General features: G+C 59.5%; 2 protein-coding genes across 4 annotated transcripts; one reads left to right on the forward strand and one right to left on the reverse strand.

The window, feature by feature from the left end:
* The first annotated feature begins 335 nt into the window (after window positions 1-335).
* Window positions 336-6,583, forward strand: PHOX2A (paired like homeobox 2A). Its single transcript, XM_047692214.1, has 3 exons — window positions 336-2,128; window positions 4,309-4,496; window positions 5,455-6,583. The coding sequence occupies exons 1-3, from the start codon at window positions 1,912-1,914 to the stop codon at window positions 5,902-5,904; spliced, it is 855 nt and encodes a 284-aa protein (XP_047548170.1). The 5' UTR covers window positions 336-1,911; the 3' UTR covers window positions 5,905-6,583.
* On the reverse strand, window positions 6,548-21,148 carry INPPL1 (inositol polyphosphate phosphatase like 1). 3 transcript variants are annotated; one of them, XM_047692211.1, is made up of 29 exons: window positions 21,033-21,148; window positions 19,755-20,163; window positions 16,967-17,030; window positions 16,725-16,875; window positions 16,384-16,504; window positions 15,995-16,135; window positions 15,664-15,757; window positions 15,468-15,557; window positions 15,199-15,297; window positions 14,939-15,089; window positions 14,745-14,851; window positions 14,338-14,440; window positions 14,051-14,247; window positions 13,624-13,741; window positions 13,244-13,340; window positions 12,844-12,982; window positions 12,625-12,724; window positions 12,440-12,528; window positions 12,067-12,148; window positions 11,853-11,942; window positions 11,188-11,301; window positions 10,963-11,051; window positions 10,427-10,514; window positions 10,176-10,331; window positions 9,880-9,958; window positions 9,646-9,786; window positions 7,862-8,534; window positions 7,477-7,610; window positions 6,548-7,373 (listed from the first exon to the last, which is right to left on the reverse strand). In XM_047692211.1, exons 2-29 carry the CDS (start codon window positions 19,949-19,951, stop codon window positions 7,283-7,285), a joined length of 3,795 nt encoding a protein of 1,264 aa, XP_047548167.1. In that variant the 5' UTR covers window positions 19,952-20,163; window positions 21,033-21,148; the 3' UTR covers window positions 6,548-7,282. The 3 variants fall into 3 exon arrangements, with proteins under 3 accessions (XP_047548167.1, XP_047548168.1, XP_047548169.1); XM_047692213.1 differs by lacking the exons at window positions 6,548-7,373; window positions 7,477-7,610 and having other exon boundaries at window positions 8,399-8,534; window positions 10,222-10,331; XM_047692212.1 differs by lacking the exons at window positions 16,967-17,030; window positions 19,755-20,163; window positions 21,033-21,148 and having other exon boundaries at window positions 16,384-16,577; window positions 16,725-16,866.
* Between the last annotated feature and the right edge of the window lie 287 nt (window positions 21,149-21,435).

A 21,435-nucleotide genomic window follows, 5' to 3' on the forward strand; every position in this document is an offset into this window, starting at 1 on the left:
GGGATAGGTGATCCTTGTGTGAAGAAAAGAGCTAGTGGCCCTTGAAGTGGATGACCTGAGGGTGGGTGTGTTCCCTATAGTGGGGAATTGGGGAAAGGTATTTCCAGAGACCTTCTCTCATCCTGCAGAGGCTTTGGTAGTAAGGGGCCACCCTCCCCTGGCTTCTGGGTCTTCACTCTCTCATCTGTAGGACCTACCAAGATTTGGGTGGAGGAGGCTGGGGACTGGATGGGAGAGCTGTCCAATCTACCTCAGGTGAACTGCAAGGGCAGAAACTTCTCTTTTCTGTTCTAGAAAGGATCCTGTGTTGGTTTTCTCACCATGTGAAGGCCAGAGGCTGAATCTGCTGAGGTCTGTGGCCAGGTCCAGATTGAGGCTAGGTAGTTTTCCTGGTGAAGAAAAAGAGAGGTGCTGGGGTGGGGAGGCTGAAAGAGAGTGTGGAGGTCACTTGGTTCCTTCCTATCTCCTGATCCTGACATTCATCACATACACACACTCTGTGCCAAGGGTGCTGGGGACCAAAGAAAGGGGTCACACTGGGGGATGGTGGGCCGGGAGACAGAGCTGGGGAACTGGGGGAGGGGAGAGGCAGGCTGGGCCCTGAAGGTGTGGGCAGCGTTGTGTGGCCCAGTCAGGATAGAAGGATCTGGGCTGCAGAGACCCTCCCCCTCGGCAGCCCGGCCTGGTCTCCACCACAATCCTACAGCCCCCTGGGCACTCCCACTGTGGGGCTCAGCTCTCCGAAGGCTTTTTCTCTCAGCTCTGTTCTTCCTCCGTCTGTTCCTGTCCTTGTCACTCTGAGACCGCCTCCGTGTATGTGTATGTGTCCGTGTATGTGTCTCCCTGTTCCTGCCCTGTTTTGTCTCACCTCTCTCCTGATCTCCATCTCAATCCTTGTTTCGATCTCAATCCTTGTTTCCATCCCTGTCTCACCCCGGGGCCTTCTCCGTCTCTTCGCCTGCCTCACTCTCTTTCTCCATTCCCTGCTCTGTCTCTCTCTTATCCTTGTTTCCTCTGTCTCTGCCTTGTCCCCATCTCCATCCCTGTTTTTCTCTTGCACGCACTTCAGCTTTGTCTCCATCTCTGTCCCTGTGGACCCACTTGCCCCTGTCTCCAATCTCTCTCTCCTCCATGTCTCGTCCTTGTCTTCATCTGTGACCTGTATCTCTCTTGTCTCTTTCTCCACCACTGTTTCTGTCCCTTTCTCTCCCTGTGTCCTCGCTTCATCCGCGTCCCCATCCCAGGCTCCGTTTCTTCCTTGTCCGTGTCTCCATCCCCCTCCTGAACCGCCTCCGTGGTCCCCGGCGGGATGGGACCTCGCTGGGGGCGGGGCCGAGGGGCTGGATCAGAATAACTCGGTTATCAGGACGAATTGAATTAACTTCTTCACCGGAGCGCCGCCAGGCCTGTCTCCCCTCCCTTCTGCGGGGCCGCAGGTGGGGAGGCCGAGGGAAGCGGTTGGGACCCTCCAGCCTTGCCCTGTGCGCTTACAGAGCGAAGGTCTGGTCGGGATTGGGGCGGGATGGGGACTCTAGGCATGGGGCCCAACACTGCCCCGCCCCGCACCTCGGGAGCCCAAGGAGGGTGGCGGGGACCCTTTGGAGTGGGGGTCTGGGGTAGCTGGGGGTGGGGCCTGGGCCGCCCAGGCCCCGCCCCGCAGAGCTTGCCCGCCCCGCCTCCTCCGCGGGGTCCTGAGCGTTAAAAGGCGCGCGGGCCCGGCCGGGCTGCACTTGCTTTGCACCCGGGCGAAGGGCGGCCGCGACGGGGCGGGCGGACTCGCAGGCGCTCAGAGCCGGCCTCGGGTCCTCGGCGCTAGGCGCTCGAACCCTCATCCCGACCCCCATCCGGCCGGGGACCCCGACCCCGACCCGACCCGGCCCGGCCCGGCCCCCGACCTCGACCCCCGGGCCGATGGACTACTCCTACCTCAATTCGTACGACTCGTGCGTGGCGGCCATGGAGGCGTCCGCCTACGGCGACTTCGGCGCCTGCAGCCAGCCCGGCGGCTTCCAATACAGCCCCCTGCGACCCGCCTTCCCCGCGGCTGGTCCGCCCTGCCCCGCGCTCGGCTCCTCCAACTGCGCGCTCGGCGCTCTACGCGACCACCAGCCCGCGCCTTACTCGGCAGGTGAGCCCAGACCCGGCCCAACCCTCCCTCCAAATCCTGCGGAAACCACAGCCCCTGCCCTATTTGGCAAGTGATAGCGACTCTCCCCCACAGCCGCCACCATCCTTGCCCTCCAACACCCGCGGGATCCTCAGCCTCCTTGTAAGACGGGCTTCCTGTAGGCAGAGTTGAGCCCCACCCTCTCATCCTTCCCCTTCTTGTGCTCTTAGGGTCAGGGAAATAGATCCCTGGCCCAGCCCCAGGCCCCTCACCAGGTCCTCCCCTCCCCACCTGCAAAGACTGACCACCAAACCTCTCCATCCCATATCCCTGGAAGATGCCCCTGGCTCAGTCCAATCAGATCCCCATCCTTATCCCCACCCCACTTCATGTCTGACCCCCAGCAAGGGCTCCTGCAGCAGCTAAGCTGCCCAGATGGAAGCCTTCCTAGAGCCCCAGCACCATCAAGCCCCTCCTGCCCGGTTTTGGACCCATCCTGCCTGTGCTCAGACCCTCTTGCACCAATGAAAAACCCTCCCTTGCTGGAAGAAAAGAGTGTCCAGGTCACTAAGCCACTTTAATTCTCCCTTTCCCCCTGGAGACTCTCCCAGCTAGAGTCCTGCAGAACCCAGAATGAGCTCCCAACATCTCCAAGCCTCTCGATCCAAGTCCCAATCTGAACCCTCAAACTCATGGACCCTCTCAATCATCCCCATCTCTCCGGTTAGAGTCCCAGCTGCCCCACCCAATCTCCTTATCTCCTTCCTTCCTGGGAAGACCACTGGGACCCAAACAGAATATTGGGGCCTGAGGGGGTAGGAAGGGATGGTGAGATAAGGACCTGGATTTAGAGAAATGAGAACCAGCAAGATGGAGCCAAAAACTGGAACAAGGATGGGGAGATTGGGTACTCTTGGCCAGATGAGGATGTGGATTGGGGAGATAGGGTGAGGAAATGAGGATATGGGCCCCCCAGAGATGGAGTTCTGAGATGGGGAGATAGGTGTGAGCAAAGATGGGAAGATTGGGGACCCTGGGAGAAATGGGGACCCAGGGTTGGGGAGATGGAGACAAGAACTAGGTGATGGGGACAGGAAATATGGGAGATGGGGACCAAAGAAGATTAGCAACAGAGATGAGGAAGATGGGGCTAGGAATGGAGTGTTGGAGACAAGGATTGGGGGGAGATAGAGAACTAGGGTTGTAGGACAAAGATGAAGAATACTGGGGACTCCTGAAGAATATGGAGACCTAAGCAGGGGTTGGTGACAGGGATGAGGAGATACTGTCAGAAACACGGTCTGTGGGGCAGGGGGACTTGAATGGGGTAAAAGAGAACAAGTATGGGAAGAGAATGAGGGAGAGTGGTGGGGCTGGCTGTGGGGGAGTTGCTTCACAGAGAGAGGTGCCTGGGAGGAAGAAGAAGGGCAAAGAGAAGGTGAAGGAACCTGGGTGGGGGAAAAATAAGGACCCTTTTCAACGGGCACAAAGGAAAGAATGGTCTGAAAGGGGAAAGCTGAAGAGAGATGTGGATGGAGAAAGAAAAGGAAGAGGAGAGGACACATGAAGAAGAATGGGATGAATGGAAGAAGTTCTCCAGAAGAATGGAGGAAATGAGGCCTGGGGGAGAGAGATGGCAGGGTAGAGGGGGCCAAGTCCCTACATGACAGAAAGTACGAGGCAGGGCTTACAGTGGGCCCAGGCCAGGCAGTTTCAGTCGCCCAGCCTCCGTCCACAGCTGGTTACAGGGAAGACTCAGGATGCTGATGAGACCTGGCAACCAAGGCTAGGGTGGACAGACCAGGACCTGAAACCAAGTGGGCAGACTGACCAAGGTAGAAGCACACCAAAGGGGAAGTCAGAGGAGCAGGTGGACTGGAGGGAGTGAGGATACACGGCGAGGACTGAGGACCGGTGAGCAGTCTTGACCTGAGGATCAGATCCTGATTCCCTTGCTGCTGCTCTTGGGCCCCATGTCTACCTGCGCCCTGTCCCCCTTCACTCCTGCCGGCTCCACTGAGCAATAGGGAAGATGCTCAAATTAGGGACTGAGGGGAGGAAGCGGGGACTGAGGGGAGGAAGCCCAGGGGCCGGCTCAGGGGCGGGAGACCGCGAGCGATCTCAGGGCAGGACACTGCGGACTGAGCTCGGGCCCTCACGCCCCCACCCTCGTTGCTACCCCCTCCTGCACACACCCCTAGTGCCCTACAAGTTCTTCCCGGAGCCGTCGGGCCTGCACGAGAAGCGCAAGCAGCGGCGCATCCGCACCACGTTCACCAGCGCGCAGCTCAAGGAGCTGGAGCGCGTCTTCGCAGAGACTCACTACCCCGACATTTACACGCGCGAGGAGCTGGCGCTCAAGATCGACCTCACTGAGGCTCGCGTGCAGGTGCGTGTTTGCGTGTGTGTGGGAGTGTGCGCGTGGAGGAAGGTGGGAGGCTAGTGCCTGACACTTGGGGGCCACTGGAGAGAGGGGCCTCGCTCAGGTGGCAGGCAGGTGCAGCTTGGAGGCGGAGACCTGGGACCAGGGGCCAGCGTGCAGTCTGGAGGTGGTTGGGCAGGAGAGGATGGACAGCTGGGGGAGGGGATGGGGCCAAGACTTGGCAGACCTGAGGTCCTCGGGAGACCTTGGAGGAAAACTGAGTTCTTCAGCCCCATGATTTCCCATGGGTCTCCTTAGTAGGGCCAGGCATGTAGAGGGAGGCTTGGGAAGGTGGAAAGAGGCCCAGTGGGTAGTAGAGTGGGAGCCCCAGGCGGCCTCTGTGCCAAGCGAGGCAGATGAATCCGGGAAAGCCAGTGAGTGCCGCCATGTCCCCTCCCCAGCTCTGCAGCTGTGAAATCTCTGAATCAGGAAACCCAGGGCTCTGGGCAGGCTCCCGTCTCAGGAGGACCCGCCCAGGTGGACTCTGTTGTCTGTCTTACAAATCCAAGTACAGATGTTCAGCTGGTCGCCTTTACTGGAGACCCTGAACAAAAGATTTCCCCTGGTCCCCAAAACCCGTTCTCCACCGCTGTGGGACACTCCTGGCGCAAACTCCTGGAAGGAAGGAATTGGGGGCAGGGCTTTGAGTGATGAGGGAGCAAAGGCAGAGTCCCCTCCAGGAGACCCAAGAACACTGGAAGCAGCGGGGTGCGGGTGCGCGGGTAAGCAGATCCCAAGGGGAAGACCTGGAGGAAGAGGCAGGTGGAGGAGAGGAGATGAGCGGAGAGGCAAGGGGGGCCACGAGCCAAGTGGTGGAGGGCCGAGGGGCCGACGCTCGCTGGTAATAATCCTGATCCGGCCCCTTCCGGACTGAGGGTTCACCCGCGTCTTGCGGCCTCGGCCTGACCGGCCCCTGTGCCCGCAGGTCTGGTTCCAGAACCGCCGGGCCAAGTTCCGCAAACAGGAGCGTGCGGCCAGCGCCAAGGGTGCGGCGGGCACGGCGGGCGCCAAAAAGGGCGAGGCGCGCTGTTCGTCCGAGGACGACGACTCCAAAGAGTCCACGTGCAGCCCCACGCCCGACAGCACCGCGTCGCTGCCGCCGCCGCCCGCCCCCGGCCTGGCCAGCCCGCGTCTGAGCCCCAGCCCGCTGCCTGCTGCCCTGGGCTCCGGGCCCGGCCCTGGCCCCGGGCCGCAGCCGCTCAAGGGTCCATTGTGGGCCGGCGTGGCGGGCGGCGGGGGCGGGGGGCCGGGCGCAGGCGCGGCGGAGCTGCTTAAGGCCTGGCAGCCGACGGAACCCGGGCCCGGGCCCTTCTCCGGGGTTCTGTCCTCCTTCCACCGGAAGCCTGGCCCGGCCCTGAAGACCAATCTCTTCTAGCCGCCGGACTCTGGAGGCTCCGGGCCTGCCCCGGAGAGAGCCCCTGCCCCTCCAGGACCTGACAGAGTCCCTCCCCATTTGAGCGCCCGCCTGGAAGTGCCCGGCTGTCCCCACCCCCTACCGTGTCTGACCCCTAGGTGTGTGCCCTCCCCAGCTCTGGAGACCAAGTCAGGGCCTCTCCTCCTCACCTTCCCCACCCAGCAGAACAGGGTGTTTTTCACTGGGATTCCCCCACCCCTACCCCTTCCAGCTTGGCTTTCTTTGGAAACGGGATCAAATAACTGTGCTGGAACCCGAGGGTCCTCAAGTAGAGTAACAGCCTGGCTCCCTCCCCTGGTTCTGCAGCCTGCTGGGTCATTTCTCACCTTAGCGACCAGCCTGCTGCCCCAGCCCTCTGGTCCACCCGCACTGATCGGGTCCACCCGCACTGGTCGTGGTTGGGATAATAAGCTGCCAGAAGGGTCCCACTGCCAATTCATCCCCTCCCATTCCCAACCGGTCTGGTGCAGAGGTAGGCCTGTTTAGAGCAGGGGGGCTGGCTGCCGGACATCGGGACAGAGGGGTTTCCTCCCCCACCCCCTTTTTTGGGTTGTTGTTGTTCTTTTCCTTTGAAAAACTTGTAATTTATTGAGGTGAGTTTGGCTCAATCCAAATAAAACTTAATTTATTGAAGACATCATGCTGGCAACCCTTCTGAGTACCCAGGATGGGGATAGGCTGCCTACAGGAGTCCAACCCTCTTGCAACCAGCAAGGAACCCACTGTAGCCCCACATCCACAACTTAAGGTGGTATAGACCAGGAGACAGTGAGAACTAAGCAAACTAGCACTTTATGGCCCAGATTCTTCTCCCCACCCCCAAACAGCCCCAATAATATTACAGTGCCCGCCCTCCCAAAACCCACACAGAAAAGCTTAAATAAACCCCAGCCCGGTCCTTGGGCTATTCCTTCATTTCCGGACAGACACCCCCAGAGTGGGGGTTGGGAGAGGTCCTGGCTGAGCTCCTCCCCCTGTGGTTCAGGCCAGGTGGAGGGCAGCAGAAACAGCGGTGAAAGTGAGGGCCCAGGCATACTCAAATGGACTGTAACGGGCACCCCTGGGACTGGGAGAAGGAATCCAGAAAGGGAAGTCAGCACCCGAATAACCCAAGTCCTTGGTAATCAGGGTGACTGACCTCTGGAGACCTGGGGCAGGTGAAGGGCAGAATGTCCTAATTAGGGCATTCCAAATGATTGGGCAGTGGGGAACGCAGATCCCCAATAAATAGGCAGAGAGGTACTGCCCCACCCCTCCTAACTTTTCAACTTCAGGGCTGTGGCTGGCCTTAGTGGAGGGGTAGGGGTGCCGAGTTCGCAGCCTCGCAGTGCCACTGCTATCACTTGCTGAGCTGCAGGGTGTCCAAAAGGAGGCGCTTGTGAGCCGGGTCCTGCACCCCAGCCTCCTCCAGGTCCTCCTCGGTGATGTCGCTGTAGGGGTAAGAGAAGCTCGGAGATGGGCGAAGTGCTCTAGAGGGCCCGTAGCTCCGCCCCGGGGCCAGCCCCACCCCATCCACCTCCAGCCCCGCCCCACCTGAGAAACTCCAGGTCGTCCCAGCCATTGTGCACCAGGCCCTCTTCATAACGCTCCAAACCGATGGCCCGCAGCCAGGCGCCCATGCCTGCCTCACCCAGTCCGCCGGCCCGCCCGCCCTGCGGGCACGGAGCCTGAGGGAATAAGACATGTCACGGGGAGCACCGAGGGTGCCCACGCAGAGAAGCCCCGCAGACAGCCACATTCTACTACATGCTTCAGGGGAAGAGCCAAGGACTGGGGCTGATTCATTCATGTGTCCCCCCAGCTGAGGGCAGAAGGGACACCACTGAATGGTGCTGAATGGTGAAGTAAAAGGACACCGCTGTCCATGGGCAAGCACAAACCTCAGGTACACACAGACAGCCACCCCTAGTCCACACACCTCCTCCGCCAGGTCCTCCTGGATGCTCTCTCGGATGCGAGGTGGAGGGAAGCTGAGAGGCCGGCCATAGTCCGAGGGCAGTCCCCGGGGTGGCTGCAGCTCCAGGGGGCCTGGCAGAAGGACTGAGCGGCCAGGCCCAGCAGGAGCATAGTCCACCTCGCTCAGCGTCTTGGCCATCTGCAGCACGGAGCAGGAGCGATCGTCCCCACTGGCTACCTCCCCCAGGAAAGTGCTGGTAGGTGAGGGGCCTGGGGGCAGTGGGGGTCTTGGATGGGCCTTGGGAGGTGGTGGGCCACGGGCCTCACCCCCACTGCGGCCCCGGACCACTGGCCCTGGCAGAGGATCCAGGCTGGGGGGCAGGAAGATGGCTGAGTCTGGCAGTGGTGGGGGTGGAAAGTCTGGAGGGGGCAGTGTGCCCCCAGACTCCTCATCTGATGAGCTCCCCTCTCCCACACGGGGGGGCCGGTGGCGCCCAAGCTGTGGAGCAGGCACTGTGATGGCCACTTTGTTCTTGGTGGCCGGTGAGACAGGGGCCCTGGCAGGCGAGGGTGGCTCCGGGGGCAGCAGCTGGTGGGGGACCCCTTCAAGGACGTAGTAGGCAGGGTTATTGAAGCTGTTCTTGGGTGGGGGGGCTGCCACCCCTTCCGGTTCTGGAGCCCCCTCTGCCTTCAACCTGGGTTTGGGAGCAGGATAATGAAGTCAGGACCCAGATACCAAAGTGAAGGCAATGTGTGCCGCGGAGAGAGAACTGGACTGGGAGTCAGGACTGTGGGCCCCCGGTTCTTAGAACTGCGTGTGACCTTGAACACATCACTTTCCCCTGCTGGCCCCTGGTGTCTTCACCTCTAAAATCCAGGAGACATGATCGTTGAATAGATAATCCCTGAACTTCCTTGCCTGACTTGCTAAGATTCTCAGATCTTTCCTGACTTCGTGAAACGTGAGTTTAAAATCAGGGAAAACAGGTGTGGGAGGCAGGGCAATAAATACTTTAATGCAAATGACCAGCCAGATCTTGAAAGCCTCTGGAGGCACCTGAGGCCAATCTACTAAGGAGTCTCACCCAGGGATTCAGGTCCGTTTTACTCAAGCCTGAAGATAAAACCAAGGTGACTGGTAGCAGGTGAAGGTGAGTGAAAAAGCACTGAACCGCAGCTAGGAGCTTTTATTGAAGTTCAAGCGATACTCGGATATAATTGGAAAGTAAGCCTCACTTTCCCCAAGTATGATCCACAGAATGCTAGTTCCCCAGGGTATTAATAGTTACTGTGTGGAAAAGAAGTTTCCTGGCCCATTAAGTTTGGGAAACTATATTCAACAGAGTTGAAAAAGGGTTTCCTTCCTGTCCACATGCTCAGAGCTTTTGCGAATACTAATGTGCACTGGTACTGTCTAAGAAAAGAATCCAGCCAGAACCATTTCCCAAACTCATTTGACCACAAACGCATTTCCAATGGGGCACCTTGTAGGAGAGCGTTCCATAGAATGCACCAAAGGAAAACCCATGCTGAGGCCAAACAGAAAGTTTAAGCTACATCTGTTTATGTGGAGGGAACTGTTGCAGAAAACACCTTCTAATTCTATTTTTTAAGGCAGAATCGGGAGGAAAGAATGACTGTGCTCCCATGGGCTCAGAGAGCCACACCTCAGGGAGGCCTGGCTGGCCACAGTGGCTATAAGTGTAGGGCCATCAGATCACTCAGGCAGCAAATGGTCCCCAGCCTGGCCCTGAAAGCCAAGCATAGCAACAGATGAAGTGGGGGGTAACAGGTTCCTTCTCTCACCTGGAGGTCAAGGGCTCCTCCCGGGGGGCAGCTCGAGGTGGGGCTGGGGGCCTCCCAGTTGGTGGGGGTTTCTCTGGTTCTTCAAATAACTTGGAAAGTGGGCAGGAGGCCTCTGCAGGGGCTGGCTTGCGGTTCCCTGACCTGCCAGGGGTGTACAAGGGTGAGATAAGGTTGAGGCTGACCCAAAGCCCCCAGGCACCCCTTCAAGGGACACCCAGCACAGTCCCAGCTCACCTGGGATCCTGGCTGCCTCGAGACACAGAAGGGACTTTGCTCTTTGCTCCTGCCTCATCCTTATCAATGCTGATCCACTCTGGGGGAGGAAGAGAAAGAAGACTCAGAGGGGACCTGGCATCCTGGACTGTAGGCCGCTTCCAGCTACTCTCAGTGCAGGCCCACCTCTAGCCATGACTGCATAACTTCCAGATATTCCAGGGGTTCTAACAAGTCCTGCCCACACCCCTGGTCCACCCCTCCTAGACGTGCCCACCCCATCTTATGCCCCATATCCCTCCCAATGGGGACCCCACCGTAGAGTCGCTCACGGGTGCCCAGGCGCTCTGTGGGCACCCGCACCTTCATGGAACCACGGATGTTGCCTGTCTCCTCGCCGCGGTGGGACAGGAAGGTCAGGAACTGCTGGGCTGTGCTGCCAATCATGGACTTGAGTGCCACCACACACTCCCCTGAAGGGAAGATTGGGGCAGACCAGCAGATTGCCAAACCTTCCTGGAGCTCTGCTTGGCTTTCTGTGTCCCTTGGCACCCCTCCCCACCCTCACCATAGGATTCGTAGCCATCCATGGACTTGACCGTGAGCAAGAGGTGCTGGTCCTGCAGGTACTCAATATCAGCCAGAATTGGCTTGAGCTGGGGAGCAGAGAGGCCCAGTGAGGAACAAAGCCTCAACCACCCCCTCCTTTTCCTGACACCACTCACCCCTACCCTCAGACTGGTCCATGCTTACTCTCACTTAAGATCCCAAATCCTTAATAGAGAAGACATGGCCCCGCATGGGCCTCTCATAACAGTTAACAGCCATTGTCATTCATTTTCTACATCCTCAATGGCCAAGAGAGAACCTGACATTTAGCAAAGGCTCAAAAAGTATTTATGAATGGATGAATGAACCTGCAACTTGGTCCCACCCGCCCCGGCCCAATAAAGCAAAGGCCTTCACTCTTTCTCATGCCCAGCCCCACCACACACACACACACACACACACACACACACACTTGCACACGCATGAATCATATGCAGTCGGCCCACCTCTCCCCGTGCCCTCACTTGTAGGCTCAGGCCCTGCCAAAAGCCTCACCGTGGGCAGCTGGCGTGAAGACCACTGCACCTTGAGGAAGTTGATGTTGTCACTGCTCTGGGCATCATTCTCGAAGCTCTTCTTGTACTCTGGGGAGAGGGTGGGGGGTACCCAACTGAGTGCCACCACCTGGCTTCCTTTCCCCTATCCAGGGGGCTGACCACTCTGGGCACCTTGGGCTCCCCATCCCTCCTGGCCACACCCGGCCCTGGGCCTGCCTCTGACCCTCCAGGCAGGTGGAGTAGAACTCAATGAAGAACTTGGTGCGGCTAGCTGTCTTCACAATGGCCTCGATGCTCTCAAACTCAATGTAGGCCTGGTCCGAAGTCTTTGAGAGCCCTGAGGGCCAAAGGGAGGCAGGCAGTCAGGAGGGCTGAGAGGGTGGCAGGAGGAACAGGACAGACACTGAGCCCTGGAACAGGAAATCAGGGGCCCTGGCAGGGGAGGAGGGACATCCAGGAGGGACCTCCCCAATCCCAAGCAACCAATGCAGAGACCCCAAAGTCCAGGCCCTGGACCAGGCAAACAGACAACCCAAGGATGAGAGACCATCTAACAAGGGGGTTGGGGGACCAGAATGCCTGCAGGGATTGCCGGCCAACAACCCCCCACACTACCAGGCACACTCAGGGGTACACACTTGGCTCCAACCAAATACCAGTATGTGTGTGTGCTTATATTCCCAGATATACACACATTCACAGGCACACACCTTTCATGGTGCCCCAGGCATACACACAGTCTCACACAGTACTTACTCAGAAACAGTCTTGCACATATGTGTACACACCCAAACATACACACGCAGATACAGTCAAACCTCGGCACATCCCCAGGCCACCCCCTGAGCCCCCCTTCCCCCCCACCACAAGCACATCCAGAACAGTCACCTTTCTTGGAGATGAACTGAGAGGTAACTCCAACCTCAAATGTCCCAAACACGGGGGAGTGGTCACTGGTGACGATGTCATCAGTGCAACCTGGGATAGGAATGGGAGCTCAGGGGCAAGCTCTTTACTCTCTGCTACCACTTCCCAAAGCTAGGGCAAAATCAGGACTGTGACCACCCAGGACTGCCCATCACCCTGCCCCGGAGACTCTGACCGTAGGAATTGCAGATGATGTGGGTCTCAGGGTAGGACTTCCAGAGAATCCGGTCACACCACGAAGGCACATTGGTCCGGACCTGGGGCAGGGGATGTCAGCATGGTCAGGGCCAACAGCCAGGGCTGCTTGTCATGAGCCCTGCCACAGAGCTGAATGCTGGTAAGGCCCAGCACTCCCACCACCCCAGGCCCTGGTACCTGCCTCCCTTCCAGGGTCCTCACAACACCCAGTATCACCCACCCCCAAGGCCTTAGAGGGGCCACTGAAGCTGGAGTAGTAACTGCCCAGACCTCGACCAGACATGCACTCTTGATTCGATGCAGCCCAGAGGACTCTCCCAAGGGACCCGCTGCCCATTCCCTCCGCTCACCCCAGTTGGCTTCTGCTTATGCCAGGCATACGTGTCCCGGGAGCCCCGCTCATAGCGGTAGGTGGGTGGGAAGGAGATCTCTTCCTCACCTAGGGAAGGCGGGGAACAAGTGGGGGTCAGGGCCCTGCAGACCCAGGGGTATCATAAAGGTCCCAGCCCTGGAGACCTGCTGGGCCCACACTCACTGAATCGAAGGAAGACCTTGTGCTTCTCACGTTCCAAGTTAAGCTGGTCCACCCTGAGCAGGGGCTCAAACTCTCTCCTGCTAATGTAGTTCAGGATCTCCTGCGGTGAAGACATAAGGGCGGCTACTCCCTCTTGAGCCCAAACCAGAGCCAGAGGTGGAAGCCCCACTGGCCCGCAGCTCAGCTTCTGTCCCAGCCACCGAGCAGCCCCGTTCGCACCTGGATATCCATGTCCAGGCGGTAGTTGAGGTCCCCAAACCAGAAGAGGTGAGTGAAACGCAGAGAGATGTCAAAGGCACTGAGCTGCCGGTCGCCCAGCGAAAGCAGCCGCAGGATGTCCAGGTAGTTCTGGTTCCGCCTATGGGGGAGTGGGGGCAGGGTCAGGAGCCAGAGACAAGGTCAGAAGTCTCTGGCGTCAAGGATGGGGTGTGGATCAGGGTCCCTGGGGACAGAGGAAAGAGCTGGGAATAAGATAGAAGTAGAGGAGTCAAGTCGGGACAAGGGAGAAGGCGGTCTCTGGGGACAAGGATGTAGGAGGGTAATGGACTGGGATATGGGAGAGGGGAGAGGGCTCAGGAATAGGGAGTTAGGGTAAAGACTTGGAAAGGCTCCCCCTCACCGGGCGGTTTTCTCATTTCCCGAGGTGAGGTGGCAATTCACAAAGCCAAATGAGGTGCCATTGAACATGAAGGAGACTCCCACAGCTCCCTTGTTTCCTGTCAGGGCAAGCAAGAGAGGAAGGCCTGCGTCACCTTTGGAAAGCTCCCAACTCTCCCCTCTGCGCCTCGAAGGGGTGGTGGGAGAATCCTCCCACTCCCACTTTCCCTGCCCCCCCAGGCTATGAGGCAGGTAGGCCTCTGAATGCAACCCCCATCCCCAGGGGGCCACACAGGGCACACGCAGTCCATGTGGACAGCCCGAGTCTCCGCATGTGTGAACACAGCCCCTGGAGATCACAGCAGGAGGTGTGGACAGAGAGACCCTGCCTACCCTACTCACCCAGGGTGTTGGCAATGCCAGTCTTCACGCTGGACGTACTGACATGGCTGATTCGGTTTTCGTGCTCTGGCTTGACCAGAACAGCTACCTTGATGTTCCACAGTGACTGCATAGCAATCTGGGTAGAGAGTTCAGAGTCACCCCTGCCCTAGGCGGGGGCACTGTTCACACTCCCCCACCACCCCTGCCTGTACTATAGACTGTACTGTTAGTCACAGGACAGAAAGGTCTGCTACCCTTTTTCCCTGAGGGGCCAGAGAGAAACAGCATGTTCCCATAGCATGAAGGACTTGTTAGATCTCCTAAAGGATTTGCCCGGGGACCAGAGGGAAAGCCAGTCAAATAGTGCTCCCCAGGGTTGCCCATAGGTCAAACAGGATGGTCTGGGGGGGCCTAAGGAGGGACTGGACAAGATGACCCCCCTCACCGGGCGGTAATCCAGATCTGTGAGCTCCTTGAGGCCCCCGCGTAGCAGGTCCAGCCACTCGCGGTCGCCCACCGAGTTTTCCTGGGTCCCAAAGACATAGATGTCATGGGGTATGGTCACTGTGACCTCATCCAGGGTCTTCCCCAGACCCTTCGATGTGAACCAAGACGTCACATTCTTTGGAGGTGGCACGCTTCCTGGAGGTGATAGCGGGGGGTGGGGGGGATCAGGCCTCTGCCCTGGGGCTGGTCCTCTCCCTCACCCCCCAGCCCCAACCCGGGCCTGACCCATGTTCCAGGTGCCGATGAAGACAGAGATCATGTCAGGCTCATCTTGCTTGGAGTGTTTGTTCTTCATGAGCTGTAGTAGCTGGCAGAAGGCCTCCCGCTTCTGGGGGGACAACAGCCAGTGAGGAGAGGTCCCTGGTAGGTGGCAGGTCCCACGAGGGGAGGGTCATGCCTGTCTGGCCCACCACTCAAGCCGATCACAGGTGCTCAATCAACATTCACTGAATGGACCTTTGACTCCACCCTCAGGCCACCCATTCTCTCTCTCAGATGCTCTCTGCCCTGTCAGACGCCCCCCACCACCACCCCTGCCAGGAGGGGTGACCCACCTACATCACATGTCTCTTCTCTTCCCACCCCCCAGGGACCCCTGCAGCCCCTGGGGCCTTGCCCAGCTTGCTGCTCACCCGGGCACTGACAAAGATGAAGTCCTTGCGCTGTGTCCGATCTTTCTCCTTCTCAAACACGACACCCAGCTTGTTCTGGACGCGCTGGGACTTAATGAGCTGGCGGACTAGGGAACGGAGGACGGTCTCACTGAACCGGGCACGGAAGCTGGGAGGCTGCCCCACCCACCACCCCAGGTCAGGCCCTGGCTCACTGCGGTCATGTGTGAAGGTGGTCCAGTCCTCCTGCGAGTCCCGCTGTCTCCGCAGCAGCACTAGCCGCCCGCCCTCCACATCCACGCTCAGCGTGAACTTCTGCGACTTCCCGATCTTGGTCAGGTCGCCCAGGGTCACGTCCAGCTTCACCTGCAGGTCATGAGGTGGGGGGCTGCTGAAAAGACCTTGGAGAGGGGACGCCCCCTTCACCTCCAACAGCCCTGTGCCCCACGAGGCCCCTCCCGATACCCCTCTGTACCTCGAAGGCCTGCACAGGGATGGTCTTGGCCTTACGTATGGATGGCTGCAGTGGAGCTGGCGGGGCCGTGGAGCTCATGTCCTGCAGGGCCTTCAGGGCCTGGAGCAGGGAAGGGCAGCCAAGGTCAGGAGACATGCGGAGAGCAGGGGCCATGAGGGAAATAGCAGATGGGATCAGTGCGAAACCACAGATTCAGGGCTGAGATCAATTAGGCCAGTACACACACTCAGGGACTGGTAGGTCAGGTCAGAGGTCAGGAGTCAGGCTACCTTCTTCTGGATGCCTGACAGGAAGTCCTTTAACACTGACAGCTTCAGCACCAGGCTCTCGAGTTCTTGCTCCCCAGTCTGCGGCGGGTTCTGCACAGAGAAAGAATGAGGCTTGTACATGAGGCCAGCAAGCAGGAGGTCCCCCGCCCAGACCGAGATGTGAAGCCCTTCCTCACAGGCCTCCCCGTACTCCCACCTGCTGCTGCAAAAGGCGGGTCACCATGGGAGAGCTCTGCTGGTCAAACACCTTGGACAGGATCTCCAGGCCCGACAGGACCTTGTCCACCTCACTAAGGGAGACAACTAGTCAGAAGTCGCCACCCCAACCAAGTACGGGGAAAGGGGGCTGAGTGTGTTGCTCCAGCCTCCACCATGAGGATACAAGGGTTCGGGTGAGGAAAAGTCAGGAAACAACAGCTGGATCCCTGTTCAGGGCCACAGATTAGAGGTCAAGACATTTGTGCAACCAGGGGGCAGGGGAGGACAAGTCAGAGGAAAGGCCGTGTGCTTGTTGTGGGGAGGGGTACCTGTGCAGCCTCCGGCAGGAGGTGGCAAGGGTGCGGGTAAGGTGGGGCAGGTTGCTGGCTCCGCCTCGCACAGCCTCCAGGTCCAGTCCGTAGCTACCCTTCAGGTACTCATGCGAAACAGTGCTCAGCCCATTGGGAGCACTTCAGGGAGGGGTTAAGAAGTCAGTGAAGAACCTGCTGACCGCATCCCACTACTCCAGCCTGATCCCCGGAGGAGATGGTGCTGGTAGTGATCCGAGCCCCGTGGATCAGGGTGTCTGCCTCGGGCTGAGATGGGCTGAAGATCCCCAGGGGTGGAGTGGGGGCTTAGGTCTCTCCCCCTTTGATGAGGACACCACTCTCAGAGGAGAAAGGGGAGTCCTGCTCCATGTAGGAGGCTGTGGTCTTACCTCTCAGCAGCTGCAGTTGTGGGAGTCTCAAGGGCTGCTGGTGGGCTGCCAGGCCCCACAGAGGCAGACATACTGGTGGAGCCAGAACGCGGGGGCAGTGGGGGCTTCTCATCCTCGCCATCTGTGGACAGGAGTCAGTGGGCCTCCCTTCCTTAGGGAAGTATGGGGGGATGCTGCGGCTCTCAGATACTTCCCTGGAAAGTGGGGTAAAGGGCCCTGGCATCATGGTTAGGAGCAGGGGACTTCAGGGGACACAGATTGAGAAGACAGGAGGGGAAACAGCAGGTGGTGTCCGGGGAAGGGGCAGAGAAGGCATCTGCACACAGCAAAGCGGGCAGCACCTGAAACATCACGGTCGTCAGGTGGGTCTGGTTCTCGCTCCCTCTCCACAGGCAGCAGCAGGGCACACACGAGGCCCTGATTGGGCTGGGCGTACAGGCCGATGAGCTCACCGAGGGTCTGGAAACGGCGCACGGGCACACCCTGCGAGGTCTGAGAACCAGCAAGAGTGGAAGAAGGGTCAGCCAGCTGATCCCAAGTCACAAGAGGGAATCAAGGTCGGGATCAGCGTCCAGGCTCCTACCTGCACGGCCAGGAAGTCTTCTCCATCAGGTAGAATCCGATATGTATGCACGTGCTTCTGATACCTGATGACAAAGCAAGGGTCAGAATCTGTCGCCCCCCTGGGTGGGGTCTGAGACCCAAGGCATGCCTTCCTCTGGGTACCGGGCTCGGCCCTCAGGTCCCTCAGCTTGGTCTTCCTAAAACCCTTTGCTCAGACTGCACAGGGTTAATGAGGAGGCCAGTCCACATCTATCCTGCTAGGGTTGCCAACAAGAGCAGGAATGACCAGCCTCCCCCCTCCACTCCCCTCTCCATGCCACCTCCAGCCACTCCGCCACCCAGACCTACATAGGCTCCACACCCACCACAGGGCCCGGGAAGCAACAGGCAGCTCCTTTGTGGCCTCCACAACTGTCTAAACAGCCCCTCTGGGCTGTGGTACCAGCTCTGGCCCCCCGCCAGAGTATGAGTCCTCAGAAGCCTGGTTCACCTCTGTTTGCACACACAGGAGATGTGCTCACACACGTGTGTGCCTGCTGTCTGTGTTTACGCTGGTGTCTGGCTCTGCTGGAGCTGAGGATGGCGGGGGCCTTTTGGCTAGGAAGTATGCGGGTATCCCAGCTTTCTCCCTGCAGCCCCAGATGCCAGGAAACTGGGGTGCCCCAAGGGGGCCCCCTATGGGAGACCCAGGCCTCTAAGAGCCCCAAACTGAGGAGGGGCAAGAGGGGTGCTGACAGATGGCAGCAACAGCTGAGCAGGTGACAGCTGCCAGGCCTGGGCAGCGTGGGCCACACTCAGTGGGGAATGGAAGACTCTGTCTGCAGCCATACATCAGGTCAGCTTGCTCAAGGGTGTCCCCCGGGGCCCATGTGTGTGCTGGGCACCAGAGTGGACCAAATATCCATTTGAAGGGACCCTACACCTTGGCCACAGTCCATCCCCTCCACTCAAGTAAGTCCCCTCCCGGAGCTCTCATGGATGCTGACGGGCCCCCATTCTCTGCAGGTGTCTGTGTGGGTACTGCTTTATGGACTGTATTTATAAGAATAATAACATCCCATTAACTGAGCCATGCCTGTAGGACATCCTACAGATGTGATCTCACTTAATCCTCCCTTTTGATACAGATATTCGTGCCCTCCCCACTCTCCAGAAGAGGAAATAGGCTCAGAAAGGAAAAGCAATTTGACTACTGTCACAGAGTAAGTAAAAGGCAGAGCTGCTTAAAGCCACTGGCAGAGGCCAGTGCCTGTGAGAGCAGGAGTGTGTCCTGAAATGCCTCCCATGGACGTGTGGATATGTACACAGGTAAGCAAATATGTTTCTTATCACCTTCCCCCAGGTTTTTATCCCAATTCTGACTCCCCCCGCCCCACACCCATCCCCGGGCTCTTGAGATTCAAGGAGTAGCCAAAGTCAGCTGGCAAAGCTGAAGCCCCCAACACAAAAAGACCCTCACTCCACCCATCTCCTCCCCTGGCAGTGGAGCCAGGACTCTTCCCTCCTGGGACAATAATGTTCCTCCCCAGACACAGGCCCAGCTGTCCCCCTCCTACTCAACAGCTGACCCAGCACCTGCCTCCCCCGCCCCATCGGGGGTATGCCCTGAGGGGGCTGTGACTCTAGGATATAGTCCTTTGGTAGTCTCTCCTGTATGTCAGACTTGGGGCACAAGCTGAGACTCAGGGGACCCATTCCTCTTCAAGCTTCTCGACCCCAGCAGTCCTCACATTCTGGTCTGCATTGTTCTGTGAGGGCCTGTCCCATGCACTGCGAGATGCTGCGAAGCATCGCTACTGGCTTTCACCTACTTGATGCCAGCAGCACTACCCCAGTGTGACAGCCAAAAATGTCTCCAAACACTGCCCAATGTTCCTGATGGGTAAAATCAACCCCGAATGAGAACTACTGACCTAGACCAATACACCCACAAAGAAGTGAAGAGAACAGAAGCATAAAGGACATAAAGGGATTTAGGAGGGTTCAGAGGGCTCAGGGGGAATGTAATCAGAGCCTAAGGCCCGCAGGAGTCCACATAGTATCAGACAATGGGGCACAGGAGACAGCTCAGGGAGAGGACTCTAAACCCACCAAACTCATCCAGAACCACTGATGGGTACAGGCACAGGACCAGACTCAGTCAGAGAGCTGCCAAGTCTAGCCCCACAACCAGCACTCATAGCTCAGGGCCAAGGTGGCCAGGATACCCAGGACCAGGGCACATGCCCATGCTCATTGACTTATGAAATAATGGCATGGCCCTATATAGCCTCCCTCCCCCCACCCCTTCTCAGCACCACTCTGCCTCCACAGCCCCAGGCATCTACTCCCCAGTCCCAACCTCAGTCTTGGGGGCATAGAAAGGACCCCTAAGGAAGCTGTTGGGCATCCTCACACACCCATTGGTTTTTCTGGCCCTGCAAACTCTAATGCCTACTACTCAGACACCCAATCCCTGTATAAACAGAACTACACACAACCCTGGAATGCACATCCACACATCCTCACCCCTCCCGCCCCTTCTTCGTGAAGGGTGCCTGAGAGGGTCTGCCAGGAACTCCTCAGATTTTCCCCCATTACAGCCACCCTGGCTAGCGGGACCCCACATACCCAGCCCTCCACGCCCCAGAAAGTATCCGCAGACACACAGCAGGAAGGAAGTGCCCCGGCATCCTTCCTCAGCCCCGGCTTAAAGCCAAAGCCCCCACTGTTGGGGGCGCTGGCATCCCACTGTCCCAGGCCCTCCGCACACAGGCAAGGAACCTGGGGCCGCGCCCCCTCCCGCCGGGAGCCCCAGCCCCACTCACAGGACGCAGAGCGCGAAGGCTCCCGCCACGCTCTCGCTGTCTCGGACCAGGAAGCTGCCATCGCGGCCTGCCCGGGCCAGCAGCTCCTCGGCGGCAGCGCGGCTCAGGTCGCGGTGGTACCAGGCGGGGGCCGGGCTGCCCAGCGCGCCCCCCGGCCCCGCACCCCCCGGGCCCGGCGCCCCGCATGCCGAGGCCATAGCGCGCGCAGGGCTCAGCGCCGCCGGCGCCCACCGCCCCGCGCCATCCGCCCCGGGAAGCTCGGGGCCGAGGCTGGGGCCGGGCCCGGGGCCAGAGCCTGAGAATCCACGGACCGGACCAGGCCGGGGGTCGGGGGCTCCGCGGTCCGGCGCGCAGGCCGCCTCTTTCGCTGCACCGCCGCCGCCGCTGCCGCCTGCAGCGCCGGCCTCAACTTGAAGAGAAAGAAAAGTTTGTTCAGAGGCGGCGGGGGAGGGGCAGGAGCGCAGCGCAGAGCCGGGCGGCCGGCCCCCTCCCCCTCCGCTCGGCCCACGGCCCCACCGTCCCTACCCCCACTCTCTTCCCAGTGGGGATGATGGGCTCCGCCTTCCCGCCGGACGCGGGAACCCCCAAACCCACTATGATCCTGCCCCGCCATCATCACCTCTAGGAGATCCAGTCGTCACCCCCCCCCAACGAAGGTCAAGTTCCCCCCCCCCCGCCTTCTCCTGGACATTTTTGGGACCCCGGGCCCCAGTCCAGAGAGTTAGCCCCCTCCAACAATCTCAACGATATGATCCCCAATTCCCATAAACGTCTAATTCCACCCCAGATCTTTTCCATTCACCTCCCTTGCAGCCTCAGGGAGTCGGGTCGAATCTCAAAACCCGCGAGGGATCCAAGAAGAACCTCTTCCCTATCCTCATTATCCGGCCGGCCCAGACTCTCAACTCCCACGAAACCCAGGCCCCTCTTAGACCCGAACCCCCAGACTCCACTGGGTCCAGCCCCTGACAAATCCCGCGGGGGAAAATCCCCTCCATAGAAACCTGATCTCCCACAAACCCTCAGACAAGGTCCAGTGATCCCGAATCCCCACGCACTGTCCCTGGCAGCCCCTCGCAACCGGGGCAGAGCCCTCCCCCCTCCCGGCCAAGTTCCCTGGCACCATCCCCCATACCCGCAGGCCCGGGCCTTAAGGGGTTCAGCAGTCCGAGATCAGGCGCCCCCCTCCGCCACTGCCCTTCTAGAAGAAAGTTCCCTCAAACCCCTGGGCTCCTGACTTCTCCCCAGAGCCGCAGCCGCCCGCGCGCAGACCCCCACCTCCTGGGCCGCTCCGATGCCCCCTTCCCGGGGGAAGCGGCCCTTGACTCTCAGCGGCCACTTAAGATGGCCATCCTCTGCCGCCGCACCCCCCCTCGCCTTCCGCCCCGCCCGCCGCTCCGCCCCCGCGGCTCTCGGCGGAGCCGAGGGTAGCACCCGCGCTTCGCCTTCCCCGGCCCCCCGTCTTGATCCCGGGGCCGCTGACCCGCCGAGTGACCTCGGGCAAGTCACGGCACCCCTCCGCGCCTCGTCTTCCCGCTCTGCAAAGTGAGAGCAATGTTATGAGGGCCGACTTAATGGGACCGTGCTTGTAAAGCTCTCGGCACAGGGCCTGGCATCCAGTAAACCTCCAGAACAGCGGCTATTTTTATTATTAATTAAGGAGTATCGAAGGTGACAGCTG

This window comes from Lutra lutra, chromosome 10 (assembly GCF_902655055.1).
Source record: "Lutra lutra chromosome 10, mLutLut1.2, whole genome shotgun sequence".
NCBI classification, from domain to species: domain Eukaryota; kingdom Metazoa; phylum Chordata; class Mammalia; order Carnivora; family Mustelidae; genus Lutra; species Lutra lutra.